The sequence below is a fragment of the Otolemur garnettii genome, unplaced genomic scaffold, assembly GCF_000181295.1.
Source record: "Otolemur garnettii isolate 467f Iridium unplaced genomic scaffold, OtoGar3 scaffold00010, whole genome shotgun sequence".
Classification (NCBI taxonomy): Eukaryota; Metazoa; Chordata; class Mammalia; order Primates; family Galagidae; genus Otolemur; species Otolemur garnettii.
The window spans coordinates 19203815-19221631 of record NW_003852405.1 but is presented as its reverse complement, the minus strand read 5'-3'; the positions used below and the strand labels follow the sequence as shown (position 1 = coordinate 19221631).

At 40.6% G+C, this 17817-nt stretch overlaps 1 protein-coding gene across 1 annotated transcript in view; it reads left to right on the top strand.

The window, feature by feature from the left end:
• LOC100948056 (guanylate-binding protein 4-like) overlaps positions 1-17817 on the top strand; it is a 22370-nt gene that overhangs the window by 3520 nt on the left and 1033 nt on the right. The window contains exons 3-11 of the mRNA XM_012801666.2: positions 2623-2818; positions 4437-4564; positions 6504-6613; positions 6805-7001; positions 8391-8636; positions 11245-11525; positions 13553-13765; positions 16886-16988; positions 17336-17529. Of these exons, the coding sequence (XP_012657120.2) occupies positions 2623-2818; positions 4437-4564; positions 6504-6613; positions 6805-7001; positions 8391-8636; positions 11245-11525; positions 13553-13765; positions 16886-16988; positions 17336-17529 (1668 nt within the window). The remainder of the gene's footprint in view (positions 1-2622; positions 2819-4436; positions 4565-6503; positions 6614-6804; positions 7002-8390; positions 8637-11244; positions 11526-13552; positions 13766-16885; positions 16989-17335; positions 17530-17817) is intronic.

Here is a 17817-nt window from a genome sequence, read left to right as displayed (position 1 = left end):
GGGTTTGAACCCACCAACTCTGGCATATGGCTCCAGCGCCCTACTCTTTTGAGCCACAGGCGCCGCCCAAAAAGTGAAATTGTATAAAGGAAATCTGGTAAGAAACAAAGTGATGATTTTGCTGACAAGGAAATTTCTGATAGTTTGTATTTCTTGGTAATCTGGCACCTCATACTGACACATTCTAACACACTGCCATCAAGTGTTGTGGCTCAAGCCTGTAGTCCCAGCACTTTGGGAGGCTCAGGTAGAAGATGGATTGCTAGAAGCCAGGAGTTCAAAACCAGCCTGAGCAACACAGTAAGACCCTGTCTCTGGAAAAAAAGAGAAAAATTAGCCAGGCAGAGTGACACTTGGCGGTAGTCCCAGCTACACAGTAAGCTGAGGCAGGCAAATGGCTTGAATCCCAGAGATAGAGATTTCAGTAAGCTCTGATGACACCACTCAGCTCTCTAGCCCAGGCAACAGAGTGAGACAGGCTCCATAAAAAAAAAAAAAAAAACAATACCCCCTGCACGCACTGCCTATTCACTGTAGAAACAGGATATTAATCTTAAAATTTTAAATCATTACTTATTGAGTTTACTTTTTATAAGCATTACAATTATGAATCAGGCACTCATTATTGCTTACCTATAACACTGATAAGCAAATCCTTATAACTTCAGGTTTGCAGAGGTAAATTCCATTTTCAAGGCCTCCCAGGCAACAGGTGATCTGAACCTAGGGTTTGAATTCCAGCAGCCTGACTCCAGGACTGTGCCATGACATCCCAGGACAGCTCTGCCCCCCCACCCCCGCCGACTAATCTGTGTGGTGCCCTCTCGCCAGCGCTTCCCACTGGGTCAACTCCTGCCTGCTTATCCCCCTCATGGGCTACATCCTTCATTTACTTGCATCCTGGAGAGCAAAGTCACTGTTGCTGTCCAAAATCAACTCCTCACCTTCATTTAGAAATTACCGTCCTTGGCTTCTTAGACACTCAGTTTTTATGCAATGCCATAGAGGATATACTGTGTACCAGGCAAGATTTTTAAGAGCATTATACTGAGATATTTACTACTCCTAATGACCCATAGATTATTCATTTTTACAGAAGATAAAACTGAGGCAGAGAGAAATTAATTATCTTCCCAAGAATCACACAGCTAGTAGAGGATGGGAACGTGAAAATGTTGCTGAACATTGTCTTGACAAATACGGGAACCATCGATGCTCTTTCACTGTCCTCTGGCTTATGCAGAGCCTCACTCTTCATGAAAAAATATTTGAAAAGGAGCCTCAGTAAGACGTGGGACCCTGGTACATCTGGGGAGAACCTCAAAAATCCTGGCTATGGGATGCCAGGCATGGTGGTTCACACCTGTAATCCCAGCATGTGGGAAGCCGAGGCAGGTGGGTTGCCCTGAGCTCACAGGTTCAAGAGCAGCCTGAGCAAGAGCAAGATGCTGTCTCTAAAAATAGCCAGACATTGTGGTGGGCACCTGTAGTCCCAGCTACTTGGGAGGCTGAGGCAAGGGAACCACTTGAGCCCAAGACTTGGAGGTTGCTGTGAGGTGTGATGCCATAGCACTCTACGGAGGGTGACAAAGTGAGACAGAGTCTCACAACAAACAAACAAACAACAACAACAACAACAAAACCCAAGCTATGGGATGTTTCCTCTTTTAGCCTGTAAATAAGACATGTCTTTTTCTTTAAGCTATGAAAGGAAAATCCTGGACCTGTATGTTTATCTAGTTACTCTAAAAATCTATCTGGTTGTATTTTAAGAGAGAGCTAAAAGGAGATTCTTCATCTCCTTTTCCTTTCTTTTTTTTTTTTTTTTTTTTCAGTTTTTAGGCAGGGCTGGGTTTGAACCCACCACCTCCAGTATATGGGGCCGGCGCCCTACTCCTTTAGAGCCACAGGTGCCGCCCTCCTTTTCCTTTTTTCATAATCACTCCTCTATCCATCCTGCTCCTGCTTTCACTGATTCACAAAGTTTATCCTGATCAAAGTCAATCAATGCTCACTCTGGCTTTGTTTCTTTCTCGGGGAAGCTTCCATAACTAACTACCCTTCATAGAAACTCAACTCCCAGCACTGTCTATCCCCATTCCTGCATTTTCTCCTGAGATATACCATTATCCAGTATAAATAATAAATGTTTTTTCCTACTTGTTTTATTTATTACCTGTCCCCCCACAGATAATAAATTAAGCTCCAATAGGAAGAAATTTGTATTATTTTGTGGTTGACACTGAGCACCCAGACCTGTGCCCAGCACATGGCAGGTCTTCAATAATATTTCTGAAATTAATGAGAGAACAAATTTTGCTGGAATGCCAAAACCTTTTCTGACAACTCCTCATTTCCTTCATGTCACATGCTGCCTCTGCTTGTCCCCCAATTTTAGTATTCTTGAGGTTCTCCTTCTATTCATTTTAAGATCCCCATGGTGAGGCTCTTTAGGGTTTTTGGTAGAATCATGAGATAATGTTTCTTTAGGAAACATACAAAACATAGGAAATGGATGTGTACCTTCTGCGAGCAGAAAGCAGATAGGCATGGGCTTTGGGTAACCAATGCAGATGACTCCAGACTCTTGCACTGTGCTGAGTGGTGTTTCTGGGTTTGCAGGATACCATGGCATCGGAGTCCACCATGAAGGCCCCCATTTGTCTAGTGGAAAACTTGAAAGAGCAGATGGTGGTGAATCCCAAAGCATTACAGATTCTGAAGAACATTTCTCAGCCTGTGGTGGTGGTGGCCATAGCGGGGCTATATCGTACAGGAAAATCCTATCTTATGAATCGTCTTGCAGGACACAGACAGGGTGAGTGTGGTCCTGGGGCAGGAGCTATTTCCTTGGCCCCAGGGATAACGCAAGCAGATCACACCTCCTCTAGGGTCATCTTAAAGAAGAGCGTGACTCTTCCCCATGAAGAAAACTTGTAATTATCCCCACCAAATTTACAATCTCAACCCCAAGGTGTCCACAGAACCTCACTCTTGTTCAGTAGTGAATAACTGTCCTAACCCTATCAAAGGATCTGCTCTTCTAGTCTCCATCCCATCCACTCTCACCTGCTCAGGAGCTCAGCTGCAGCAGGGGTTCCTTTTCTTTATCTTACACCACTTTTGCTCAAGGTACATGGTCACTGCAAATAGCACACAAATATAATTTAATACATCCTGTTTATAAAAATGGATGAGCAGGGAGGCACCTGTGGCTCAAAGGAGTAGGGCACTGGCCCCATATACCAGAGGTGGTGGGTTCAAACCTAGCTCTGGCCAAAAACTGTAAAAAAAAAAAAAAAAATGGATGAGCAGAAGAGCAGATAGTAGGATCCTTGTATATTTTGTGTGTTAATTGAGCTACTGTCCAATTTTTTGGCTCCATATCATACTAACCCCAAAGGCCAAAAATCAAACCCTCTCACACCTTCACTAGAGTCCCCCATTATCTTGGTAGTCAGGGCACTTCATCCACTCTCACTTCTTAAAAATTGTTCTTCCTTTAAAATTTACACAAGGGGAATTATATTTCATGTGTTCTTGGGTTTTCTGCTCCCTTTGGTCAGTAAGAAGTTTGTAAGGTTCCTCTACTTGTCATATACATCTGAAAGTTATTTATTTTTGCTACTGGATAGTATGTCATGGTTTGAGTATACATTTGCTATTTATGTACATTGGTATTATTTCCTATTTTGGTCATTAATGAATAAGGCAGTTGTGAATATTCTTGGATTTATCTCCTGATGCATGTGTATAAAAATTCCCTTGCGTACTATGCTCAGAAATGAAATTTCTGGGATCAGAGAGTATCTTCAACCCTTTTAGATAGCATTAAACAGCTTTTTGACTTTATATGCAATTTATGTACTTACAAGCAGTAATTGAGAATTCTACACATCCTACAGAAATTCAGTAACATTTTAGTAACTTTTGCAGATCCATACCTTATAGAGTTCAAGGTTATTTATTCCACTATAAGTAAGTTTATGCACCTTTTCACATATTTATTTTCCATTTGTATTTCAATTTTGTGACATATTTTTTTTTCCTACCAGGCTGTCTCTTTTTGTTCTCATTAACTTTTAAGACAATCTGCCTATGGTTCTGTTAGGTGATCCTGTCTTTAAAACCATGCAGCTATTTTTCCCCTCTAATGTCTCACTTCCTCTGTTAGTCAGCAGCTTAGCAGCAACTTCAGTCTGCTAAATAAGTGTAAGAAAGACAAAAAATTTGAGCAATTCCTAAGTGCGTGTGTATATGTGTGTGTGTAAAGATTGTATTGATGGTTCTTGCTGAGATTGAAGCAACACTTCCCTCCCCCACCCCACCCCACCCGCTTCCTAGCACTTACTTTTCTACAAATTTAACCACTGTAACCCCTGCACCCCCTGGTCTGCCTGCTGGCACTGTTTGCTGTTTCTTCCCTTCCCTTGCAGGCTTTTCTCTGGGCTCCACCGTGAGGTCTGAAACCAAAGGCATCTGGATGTGGTGTATGCCTCACCCCTCCAAGCCAAACCAGACTCTGGTCCTTCTGGACACTGAGGGCCTAGGCGATGTGGAAAAGGTAAGGCAGAGAATCTTCTCTGCTCATGATGGTTCTCCTTTCTTTTTCTCTTAGAGTTTTAAACCTGCTTCTTAAATGTTGAAGATTGGCTCGGCGCCTGTAGCTCAAGTGGCTAGAACATCAGCCACATACACTGGAGCTGGCGGGTTTGAATCCAGCCCAGGCTGCCAAACAACTACACCCAAAAAATAGCTGGGCGTTGTGGTGGGCGCCTGTAGTCCCAGCTACTCGGGAGGCTGAGGCAAGAGAATCACTTAAAGCCCAAGAGTTTGAGGTTGCTGTGAGCTGTGATACCACGGCACTCTACCCAGGGTGACAGCTTCAGACTCTGTCTCAAAAAAATAATAATGATGATAAATAAATGAATAAATAAATAAATATTGAAGATCATGTTCTGGTTTCAAAAATCCTTATCGCATATGTGTGTGTATTTAATTTAATTTAATAGATATAGAGGTTAAATTGTTTTTACTACATGTTGGAATTGTATTGTGGAAAAGTCAATGGGAGCTTTTTGTATCCATCACTGAGTAGCTCTCAACCCAACAGGTGATTTTTTTATCCGTTATTCCCTCCTACTCTCCGCCTTGTGAGTCCCCAGGATTTATCAAGTCAATCTGTCATGCATGCCCATTGCTCAGCTCCCACTGAGGAGTGAGAACATGTGGTATTTGGTCTTTCCGTTCCTGGGTTACTTCCCTCAGGATCACGGCCTCTGGTTCCATCCAAATTGCTGCAAAACATACTGTTTAAGTCTTTGTAGTAGTATCCCCTGCTGTATCTGTGTATATGTGTGTGTGTGTTTATAACACTTTTTTACCCACATGTCCATTGATGGACACTTTGCTGATCCCATGTACATGCAATTGTGAATTGTGCTGTGATAAATGAATATAAATGTCTTTTTTATAAAATGATTTCTTTCCTTTGGGTAGATCCCCAGTAATGGTGCATCTACTTTTACTTTTTTGAAAATGTCCCTGCTCTTTTCCATAGGGGTTGTACTAATTTATATTTTTCCCAACAGAGGATGAGAATTCTCTTTTCACTGCATTCTCGCCAACATCTGTTGTTTGTCAACTTTCTAATAACGGCCATTCGAAAGGAGTAAGGCAGCATCTCGTTGGGTTTTGATTTGCATTTCCCTGACGACTAGTAATCTTCAGCATTTTTTCATATGCTTGTCAGCCATTTGTTTATCTTCTTTTGAAAAATGTCTCTTCATGTCTTTTGTCTACTTTTTAATAGGATTATTTGTTTTTTCTTACTGATTTGCTTGAGTTCTTTATAGTTTCTGGATATTAGTCCTTTGTGAGAGGTATAGATTTCAAATATTTTCTCCCATCTCATCTCATAGGACTGTGTTGTTCAACCTTGTTTATCTCACGGCACACTTAAACCTATAATGAATCTTCATTGACACACTTAAATTATGTTGATCAAAAAAATAGAGCAAAGAAGCATACACTTACTGTGCTTTGAACTCCTTTTGTAAATAATTTAATTAATGATCTTTAAAATTTATATGGCATACCTAAGATCCTCTCGTGGCACACCAGATGAAGATCACTGCTACAGGATGTCTGTTATCTCTGTTCAATATTTTGTTTGCTGTGCAGAGCTTTTAAATTTAATTAAGCCCAATTTTTTTTTTTGGTTTTGTATCATTGGTTTCTAATGTCCTAGCCATAAATTCTTTACCTAGGCCAATGTCAAGGATAGTTGCTCCAGGTTTCCTTCTCATATTTTAATGGTTGCTTATCTTACATTTCAATCTTTAATTCACCTTGAGTTACTTTTTGTATATGGTGAAAGACAGGGAGGGAGTTTCATTCTTCTGCATCTTACTCAGCTACAGTACAGCTGAAGAGTGAATGAACAACCATATGAATGAATGAAGAGTAGTCTCCTAAATCTTTTTCTCAAACGTGCATTGTAGGGTGACCCTAAGAATGACTCGTGGATCTTTGCCCTGGCTGTGCTTCTGAGCAGCACCTTTGTCTACAACAGCATGCACATCATCAACCACCAGGCCCTGGAGCAGCTGCAGTATCCTTCCAGAATGTTCATTGAGTTTATCAGAATGGAAACTGACACTGGGTCTTCTTGGCTGGGACTTCACTGTCCTCACTGAGGAAGAATGGACACAGGGCTAAAGGCAATGTTTGTAAACTTTGTGTGTAGGGGCAGTGTGGAGGTTCTTGGGTAGGTTGCTTCTCATTCCTTAGCTAAGACTTCAGCTACGTGACTGAACTAACAGAGCTGATCAAGGCAAAATCCTCCCCAGGAATGGATGAAGCAGGGAGTGCCACTGACTTTGCAAGTTTTTTTCCAGACTTTGTTTGGACTGTATGGGATTTTTCTTTGGAGCTGAAGTTAAATGAAAGTGTCATCACAGAAGATGAGTACCTGGAGAACGCCTTGCAGCTGATTCCAGGTATCAGATGGTGGCCTGGGGAGGGGAAGTTTCAGTAGCAGGGTGGGATCAAATAAGTTCAGTCATTCAGCAGCTTACACCAATGTTTGCAGGAGACTGATGTGAGGCCCATGGAAGTGGTGATTGGTGATGAACAGCTGGCTGGGGTTTTAGTTAGTGGTCATTACTAGTTAAAATTTTCCAGAAGCTGGTATTTAAATTCACAGAGGAAATTTAGCACTTAATGTGCTTTCAAATTTGAGACCAGTCAGCACCATGAAAGAAACACTTCAGTGTTGCCATCAATGCTTTCATGTCTTAAGACTCACATATTTGTGTTCCTCATTATGTCTCAGTGTTCCTCTTACTCAATGTGTAAGAAACCACTTCATCTGATTATATGTTGGTAAACACAGAATCTTAAAAATCAAATGGCAAAATTTTGAAAATACATTTCTTTCAATATATTTTACTAGCCTGGCTAGTTAAATTCTCAGGGAAAAGGATATTTATATGCTAAATGATTCTGAAATAAAAACCACACTGATATGCTCTGGCAAGACTGTCAGATTTTTCATTTTACATTTCCACATCATCACCCTCTTTCTACAGCCTTATACAATCTGTTGTCAATCTATCATAAAGTTATTGCACAGATCATATTTAGTGGAGTCGCTAACTGATGACAATTGGAATAAATGTCAATTTTTTGTTCATTCATTTATTCATCCTTTCAACAAGCCTTTATTTAAAATATGATATAGACCACAGAATCCCTCTGGATGACAATGTCAAATCCAATATACTCTGCATAGAAAAGTGAGAAAAGTGAAGAGTTCTCCAAATTCCATTTAGATTAACTTTACTCTAGACTTTACTGCTAAATGATTCTCTAAACATATTTATGGTGTTTATAATTTTTGGCTCTGATTTTGATCCATTTTTCCTTACTGACATGGGTATCATCTGTCCTCTCATGAGATCATTTCCAACATCATCTTATCCTTTTAGAGCATTAGTTTGCTTTAAGGCTCAGATTCTATTTCTAACATGGGACTGTCATATCAGAAGATATTTATGACAAATTGTATGAGCAATCAATCACTCAAAACCATGTAATAAATAGTCTATCCTGGCCACCATACGAGGACCAAGGAAACTAACCATAAACTTTGAACTTATTGTGTACCTCTCTTTCCTCTCCAGAAGTACATTCTTGTTTCTTAACCTGTATAACAATGGGTTATCCATGGCTTGTGAGGATTAGAATCAAACTGCTTTGTGATTGGATAAAAGAAGATTTACACAGCAGGGAGCTGCACTGATGCAGTGATCCTTGGAACAGTCCTCAGCACTGGCCCTTGCCTACCGTTTGTCTCTTGACTAAGGACTCTTTTTATAATTCCACAGGCAACAACCCTAAAATCCACAATTCCAATATGGCTAGAGAGTGTATCAGGCGTTTCTTTCCCAAACGGAAGTGCTTTGTCTTTGACCGACCTACAAGTAACACAAAAGATTTACTTCATCTGGAAGAAGTGCCAGTATACCTACTAGAAAGGAATTTCCGAGTGAAATCTGGAAATTTCTGTTCTTACATCTTCACCCATGCCAAGACCAAAACTCTGACAGAGGGTATCACTGTCACTGGGAACCGTGAGTCTCTTTCTACCCACAGCTGGACTCTATCGTCCATTGTGTGAGATGAAGGTGGGATGCCCCTGGGGGTTGGTCAGTAATTTTGTTTACTTCTGAATAAGGACATGGAGAAGGAGATCTTTGTGCCACACATGCAACTGCTTATTTCTGTTCTTTTTTGATTTCTTTATTTTGTGAAGAAACTTTAATTTTAATTACATTTTTATTGTTCTTTTTTAAAATTTTCAGATTAATGCCAGGGTACAGAAATTTAGGTTACATTGTTTGCATTTGTCAGATCCAAGTTGTAGTTGAGCCCTTCATCCAGCAGGTGGGCCTTATACACCTATGTTGTACCCATTAGACGGTAGTTTACCACACTGCCTCCCTCCTTCCTTTTCCACCTACTTGAATTTAATTGTGTTTTTCTCTTGTGAGGGCATATAGTTGTTTGTCTGTTGGTTTCCTGTTAGTATTGAGTACTTTGGATATGTGCTTTTCCATTCTGGTGATACATTACTGAGGATGATGTTCTCCAGATCCTTCCAGGTAAATACAGGAGATGTAAACTCTCCACCTTTCTTTATGGCTGAATAGTATTCTGTACTATTCAGATACCACAGTTTATTTACTCATTCGTGAGCTGATAGGCATTAGGTTGTTTCCATATCTTAGTGGTTGTGAATTGAGGTGCAATAAACATTCTAGTGCAAATGTCCTTATGGTAAAATGACTTTTTTTCTTCTGGACAGATACCCTGTAATGGGATTGCAGGGTCAAATGGAAGGTCTACTTCTAGCTCTTTGAGGATTCTCAATGCATTTTTCCAAAAAGGCTGTATTAGTTTGCAGTCCCCCCAACGATGTATAAGTCTTCCCTTCTCTCCACACCCATGCCAGCATATGCAGCTTTGGGACTTTGTGATGTGGGCTATTCTCACTGGGGTTAGGTGATATCTTAGGTGGTTTTGATTTGTATTTCTCTGACGATTAGGGATGGTGAACATTTTTTCATGTGTCTGTTGGCCATTCATCTGTCTTCACGGGAGAAGGTTTTGTTCATGTCTCTTGCCCAATGATAAATGGGATGAATTCTTTGCTGTTTCCTTGATTACATTGAGTTCTCTGTAGATTCTGGTTATAATTCTTTTGTGAGATTCATAATAGGAAAATATCTTCTCCCATTCTGAAAGTTGTCTAAGTGCTTTAATCACTGTACCCTTAGCTGTGAAGAAGCTTTTTAGCTTGATCATGTCCTATTTATTTATTTTTGTTGTTGCTATGATTGCCAGTAGGGTCTTCTTCATAAAATTTTTTCCCAGGCCAAGATCCTCAAGAGATTTTCCCACACTTTCTTCTACAGGTTTATCATTTCTTCTCTTAGATTTAAATCTTTTATTTACCAGGAGTCATTTTTTGTAAGTGGTAAAAGGCACGGGTTCAGTTGTAGTCATTTGCATGTGCCTAACCATTTCTCCCAGGACCATTTATTAAACAGCGATTCTTTTATCAAATGCATGCTTTTGTTTGGTTTATAAGATCAGGTAGTGATATGAGGCTGGTTTCATCTCTAAGTATTCTGTTCTGTTCCATAGATGTGTGTCTGTATTTTTGTGCTATGCTGTTTTGATCACTATAGAACTAAAATCTGGTGAAGTGATGCCTCTAGATTTTTTTTATTTCTAAGAAGCTTGGTTCTTAGTTAAGTTTCCTTTTATGGATATTTATTGAGGCCTAAAATATCTCATGAAATTAATACGTGGGTGTTGTAAACACAAACTGCTGTCAGGAGAGAAGTCGGCTTGCCGAGGAGAAGTTCTCCAGGATGAATGTTTCTCAGTGAAGATATACAAGAGATTTTATAAATTTACATGAGTCCAAAAATGAATAGGAATGAAAAGGCTCATTGAGATTTTCAGAAACAAACTTAAATATCACTAAGTACAGGACTGGTTTCATGACATGAGACCTGTGCATTCACCCAGACCCCATGCTGAGATGACCCAAGCTTGTTTGAATACTCTATGTTGCAGTCTTCAAATTCTTTATGATATCTTTTATAAAGGGAGTTGAATTTTCCTTTGGGATTAAGACTCATAAATTATGTAATATACTTTCCTTATCTAATAAATTCATTTGTATTTTATTGAGCTGAGAATGTATTTTCTCTAGGAAACTTAAACATGTACATAGAACCTCCATAGTTGACCACGTCCCTGTATTGACCACCTCCTTAAGTTAACCTAATTTTCATAGACCAGACATGCACCACACTTACATATCAGTACAGTAGGCCTAATTTTTTGTGTTGACCACCTCTGTATGTTGACCAGTTTGTAACAGTCCTTGGGGTCATCAACTTACAGAGGTTCTCCTGTATTTTGCAGTGAGTAGTTTAATTTTCCAATGGGATAAATTCAAGAGCTATAAAAGAAAGAGCAAGTAGGAAAAGCAGTTGTGTTATTATAAACATCTGGATTCATAAAGCAAGATGAAAAAGGGAGAGCCGGGGGAGGAGGAAGAGAAAATATAAATAAAGTTTTTGAAATTTTTAGAATGTTGATTCTTAAAATTTGAAAAAAAGTAAGTAGAACTCTCTGTTTGTTTCCTAAATATGTGTCATTCAGGGCTGGGGATGATGGTGGTGACCTACGTGGATGCCATCAACAGTGGATCAGTGCCTTCTCTAGAAAATGCAGTGACAACGCTGGCCCAGCGTGAGAACTCAGCAGCTGTGCAGAGGGCAGCCGACCACTACAGCCAGCAGATGGCGCAGCGAGTGCGGCTCCCCACGGACACGCTCCAGGAGCTGCTGGACGTGCACGCGGCCTGTGAGAGGGAGGCCGTGGCCATCTTCGTGGAGCACTCCTTCAAGGACGACACACGGGAGTTCCACAAACAGCTCATGGTACTTTTAATATTTATCCTTCCTGATTCTGGCCCTTCTAAGTGATGCCTAAACTTGACATCTGTGACTCCATCACTCGTCTTTTTACCATAGTAGAAGGAACCTGAGTTCCTGCAAATGAAGGCCTCTGTGGGCTACAAATCACACTTTTTCTAAAAGATGGCACTATTTTTATTGCTTTAAAACAAATTGCCATAAGTTTAGCAAATTATTTATTTATTAAAGATGGAGTCTCACTCTGTTGCCTAGGCTAGCGTGCCCTGGTGTCAGCCTAAGCTCACACAGAAACTTCAAACTCTTTGGGCTCAAAAGATCTTCTTGCTGGGTAGCTCCTGTGGCTCCAAGCAGTAGGACACGGGCCCCATATGCCAGAGGTGGCAGGTTCAAACCCAGCTCCAGCCAAAAACAGATCTTCTTGCCTCAGCCACCTGGGTAGCTGGGACGGACTACAGGCATGAGCCACCAGGGTAGGCCAAGTTTAGAAATTTAAAACAACACACATTATTAGCTCACAGTTCTGTGGTTAGAAGTCCTGATCAGAGTGACTGGGTAGTCTGCTTAGTGTAGTACAAGCTGAAAACGGCGTGTCAGTGGGCGTGGATTTATGTAGAGGTGCTGGAGAAACACTCTCAGTGCTCCGGCCAGCAATGATGCATCAAACCATTGTGTTTCTAATCTCTCCAATTGCCTCTTCTGACACCAACTAGAGAAAACTGCTTTTAAAGGATTCACGTGGCCAGGCACAGTGGCTCACTTCTGTAATCCTCACACTCTGGGAGGCTGAGGCGGGAGGAGCCCTTGAGCTCATGAGTTTGGGACCAGCCTGAACAAGAGCAAAACCTCAACTCTACTAAAAATAGAAAAATTGGTTGAGACGGGGGTGTGGGGGATGGATTCCTGTAATCCCAGCTACTCAGGAGGCTGAGGCAGGAGAATCACTTGAACCCAGAAGTTTGTGCTTGCTGTCAACTAGGCTGATGCAACAGCACTTGAGCCTTGGTGAGAGAGTGAAGCTCTGTCCCAAATAAATAAATAAAATGCCCAATAAGGTCTCTATTCCTTAAATTCAACATGTGCTATGTAGCATAATCTAGTCACAGGATTCCATCCATCATATTCGCAGTCTCAGGAACTTTGCAGGGTGCAGATACCAATGCTAAGAAATCTGACGTGATATCTTGATTCTGCTCAACACAGGCACATTTACTAAAAGAGCCTTTCAGTCTGTCTGGGAGTGATCTAAAAGGGACAAAAGTCTCTTAATTCATAATGATGAAATCCAGCTACTGTAATTTACAAGTAAAAAAACAGCATGGCTCGGCACCCATAGCACAGTGGTTATGGCTGGTGGGTTCAAATCCAGCCTAGACCAGCTAAACAACAATGACAACTGCAACCAAAAAATAGCCGGGTGTTGTGGTGGGTGCCTGTGGTCCCAGCTACTTGAGGGGCTGAGACAAGAGAATCACTTAAGTCCTAGAGTTTGAGGTTGCTATGAGATGTGACACCACGGCACTCTACCGAGGATGACATAGCAAAAGAATTTTTTTCTTAAATCCTCACGTAGTCCAACCTCTATTGAAAGAATGCACAGATGGTTCATACTCTGTGCAGAATAGACTTAACTCCTTACTGGGGAATTAATTTGCCATGTATATATTTTTATCCATAGAGATCTATAATTTCCAAGGAAATTTTACTTACAGCAATAATTCAGCTTTCTATTACTCATATGTGGATTCTGAGTCCCTGAAAATCATAGTCTAGTTAAACAAACAATAGAGTTTATCTTGTTGCCTCATAATTTTACAGATATTGTGTGTAATTAAGAGGAATTCCAGAGGAATTAAGTGACTTTTCAGAAGTCATGCAGAGAGGTGATCAGAACTGGGATGGAAATGAGTCTTTTGCATCCCACATCCCAGTCCACTCTGAGACCATGAGACTGTCTCCTTTAAAAGGATCACACTTGGACCTTCCCTTCTAACAGCTTCTTTCTATTCCATTTCCCTACGTTTCCCTGGCAGGCAGCCATAGAGAAAAAGAAGGAAGAATTCATGCTGCAGAATGAAGAAGCATCTGTCAAATATTGCCAGGCTAAGCTTAAGCGTCTTTCAGAGCCCCTGCTGGAAAGCGTTTTGAGAGGAACTTTCTCTGTTCCTGGAGGACACAAGCTCTACTTAGAAGCAAAGAAAAAGGTTGAACAGGACTATGAGCTAGTGCCCAGGAAAGGAGTTAAGGTGAGGAATAGGGGCAGGGGAATGGACATCTGAGGATAGTAAGAGGGTCTTTGTTGCCCCTTCTGGAAGTCTAAGACCACAGCACCATTTGTGGAAAGAAAGCAGAACATGGAGATATCTTTACATTTTTAGGTTTTACATCCACAGTAATTTAAAAACTCCTAATGAAATCAGAAATATTTCTTCCCAAAGAGGATTTAGAATTAGGAATGCCTGGGAAACAATGGGGTAGGTTTTTGTGCTCAGTATGGAGGAGACATCATGAAAGAAACAACTTTGTCTTCAGGAAGATTATGATCTCACCTGACATTGATAACTTGATAGTTGATTCTGGTATGATTAGGTTACCATAGTGATTGCTGTGATGATGGTGGTGGCGAGCATCATGGCTCACACACAGGAACCATTCACTTTCTGTACAGGCACAGTTTTAATGGATTATCAGTTTAATTCTCATAATAACATAAATTGGTTATTACTGTCTTCCATATCAGGCAGTGAGAAACGTAATGCATGGAGAAGCTAGTAATGTGCCTGAGATGACGAAGCCAGCAGGTGGCAGAGCTGAGAGGGCTCACCTGTGTACTTGGCATCCGTTGGACATTCAGGACATTTTCTTTTGAGGAAACAGTGTAGTATACCAATGTACACGGCTACCAACAGTATCCAAGGGTTCCCTCTTCTACATATTCTTGCCAGTAATTGTTATCTTTTGATTTTTCTATAACGGTCCTGTAGTGGATGTGAGGTAATATCAAATTGTGGTTTTGATTTCCATTTCCCTGACACTTAGTGATGTTGAACATATTTTCACTTTGGTGACCCTTTACAGATCATTTTCTAAGCAATGCCTATTAAGGCTTTTTGTCCCTTTTTTAAAAATTTCAGATTAATATGAGGCATAAATGATTAGGTTACATTGTCCTTTTTTTTTAAATTGGGTTATATGTTTTCTGTTGTTATTGTTTGGTTTTTGGCTATTGTGCTGTATGAGATCCCAGTAGTGGTAGATATGTGGTATTAGGCTCTTATCGGATATATGTCTATAAGTACTTTTTCCCATTCTGTATGTTATCTTTTTATTTTGTTGATCATTTTCTTTGCTGTGCAGAACCTTTTAGTTTGACGACGTCTCACTTGTTTATATTTACACTTGTTTGTTGTGTTTTTGGTGTCTAACTCAAAAAATCATCACCAAGATAATGGCAAGGACATTTCCCCCTGTTTTTTGTTTCAGGAGTTTTAATATTTCTGGTTTTAAGTTTAAATTTGCATCCTTTTTTTTTTTTTTTGGCCGGGGCTGGGTTTGAACCCGCCACCTCCAGCATATGGGGCCAGCACCCTACTCCTTTAAGCCACAGGCACCGCCCATAAATTTGCATCCATTTTTAGTTCAGATTTGTGCATGATGTCAGATGAGGATCCAATTCATTGTTGTGGATATTCACTTTTCTCTGTACTGTTTATTGAAGACATTCTCTTTCCCACAGTGTGTTTTTTGGCAAGTTTGATGACAATTATTTGGTTTATTTCCTGGGTTTCTATTCTTTAGTACTGAGTTATGTGTCTGCTTTTATGCCAGTACCACATTACTTGATTAATATATCTTTATAATAGATTTTGAAATCAGGAAATATGTCGCTGGCTTCATTTTTGTTGCTCAAGATTAATATGGCTATTGGGATCTTTTATACATCCATACAAATTTTAAAACTTTTTCTTATTTTTGTGAAAAATGTCTTTGGAATTTTCATTGGGATTACATTAAACCTGTAGGTGGCTTTGGGTTGTATGGACATTTCAAACAACATTAATTCTGCCAATCTATGAACACTGAATATATCGCAATTTATTCTGTGTCTTTCTCAAGTTCTTTCATCAATACTTTATAGATTTCACTTTACAGCTCTTCCATCTCCTTGGTTAAATGTATGTGTAAGTCTTTTCTTCTTTTGGACATTACTGTGTATTTTTGTTCCTTTAATTTCTTTTTTGGATAGTTTCTTCTTAGTTTATAGAAATGCAACTATAGTTGTATGTTAACTTTTTATCCTTTGACTTTACTGAATTTATCTATTATTCCTTCAACTTTAATGAATTTATCTATTATTCTTAACAGCTATTGGTGGGCTTCTGGTTATGTTTCCAAAGGAAACAGAATCACTAGCTTGAAGAAATATCTGTATTTTCATGTTCATTGCAGCATTATTCACATTAACTATGCTATGAAAACAACCTAAGTGCATATATATCCGCAAATTGATAAATGAAGAAGATGCATATACAATATAATGAATTATTATTCCGTCTTCTGAAGAAGGAAGTCCTGCCACTTGTTACTATATGAATGAACCTGAAAACACAAATACTGCATGCATCACTTTTATGTGAAATTTAAAAGAAAAAAGTCAAAGTCATGTCAATAGAGAGGAGAATGTTGGTTTCCAGGGGCAGGGGGATGGGGTGAAATGGGAGATAAAGGCCAAAAGTCACAACCATTCATTTATAAGTCTGTTCTCAACACCTAATTTCTAGCATGGTGATGCTAATCAAAATTATGTATTATATACTGAAATTTGATAAGATAGTAGATCTCAAGTGTTCTCCCCACATACAAAAAGGAAACCGTATGGTGTCATGATGCATACATACATCAAAACATCATGTTGTATACCTTAAGTGCATACAAGTTTTGTTTGTCTATCATACCTCAGTAAAGGTTTGAAAAATCTCAGAGGCAGCCTGGAAAGCTTTCTGGCATCCAGGTGGGAACTCTCAGTTGAAGGACCAAGAGATGTTATGGTAGGCAAGACAGGGCCTCAAAGCATCCAGGCAAAAGAAAAAAAATGTGAATATTCCAAACAATGGAGGACCAGGGCTGGTAGCAGTGCAGTCATCCTGGCTGTGTGCACGCAAGGGTGGGTGGGGGAAGCTGGGAAGGGGGCTTCTGGGGAGGCTTCTCTTCTCTCAGGAAAGAGCTTAGGCCCGTTTTTGTGGCCACTGAAAGACTAAAACACTGTGGGATCCTCAGGTAAGATTTGCAGTTTGGTGGAACAATGCTATCCTTGTTAGAAAAGATCCTTGCTGCCTCACAGATCTTCCTCCTTCTTGGTTCCTCAGGCAAATGAGGTTCTCCAGAGCTTCCTGAATCAACAGGTGGTCACAGGGGAATCCATCCTGCAGTCAGACAAAGCCCTCACCGCTGGCGAGAAGGCCAGAGCAGGTGAGGGGCAGGGCTCAGCTCTCACAGGGGTGGATAGGTTCCTGCAGTGCCCTCTGCCTGATCAGACAGAAGGATTTTCCTGACACCAGGAGCTTTGTCCTGCTAGGGAACATGTGCTCTGCTAAATCTTACAGCAACACGGAGAGTTGGGGCTACAGATCCAATCAGTCAGTGCCTTTTCTTCACAGTCTGAAACACACTCTGCCTGACATGGCTGGTGGAGAATTCAGATATTTCCGATTGTCACCTCTCTGGGTTTTTTAAAGTCAGTTTGGTCTCTGAGCTCAGGAGGATAGAACTCTGGCCCGGCTGTAATTTTCTTTCCTCTGTAAAATGTTTGTAAACAGCGGAACGGGCCATGAAGGAGGCAGCTGAGCAGGAAATGTTGGTGCAAAGACAGAAACAGGAGGAGCTGGAGCAGAAGATGCAGGCTCAGGAGAGAAGCTTCCAAGAAAACATAGCCCAACTTAAAGAGAAGATGGAGAGGGAACAGGAAGACCTGATGAGAGAGCACGAAAGGACGCTGGAGCACAAGCTGCAGGTGAGTCTGGATGAAGCCTGACAATGCCTGAGGGGGAAACTGTGGTTCCCCAGGACAGGAAGGTCCACAATTTAAAGCACAGCCATAATTCACGAAGGAAACATGAAAGTATAGATTTCACTAAACTTCAAATACATCTGGAGATGTCTGTAAGGCTGCAGTCTCCATCACCTTCTGTAGCGTTTAGCCTTTGGAGAGCACACGGGACATCCCAGGGTGCTGGCTGCTGTGTGTGGCGACTGTAGGATGCTCTCACCATGCCCCAGTGAACAGGTTTAGTCTACAGGT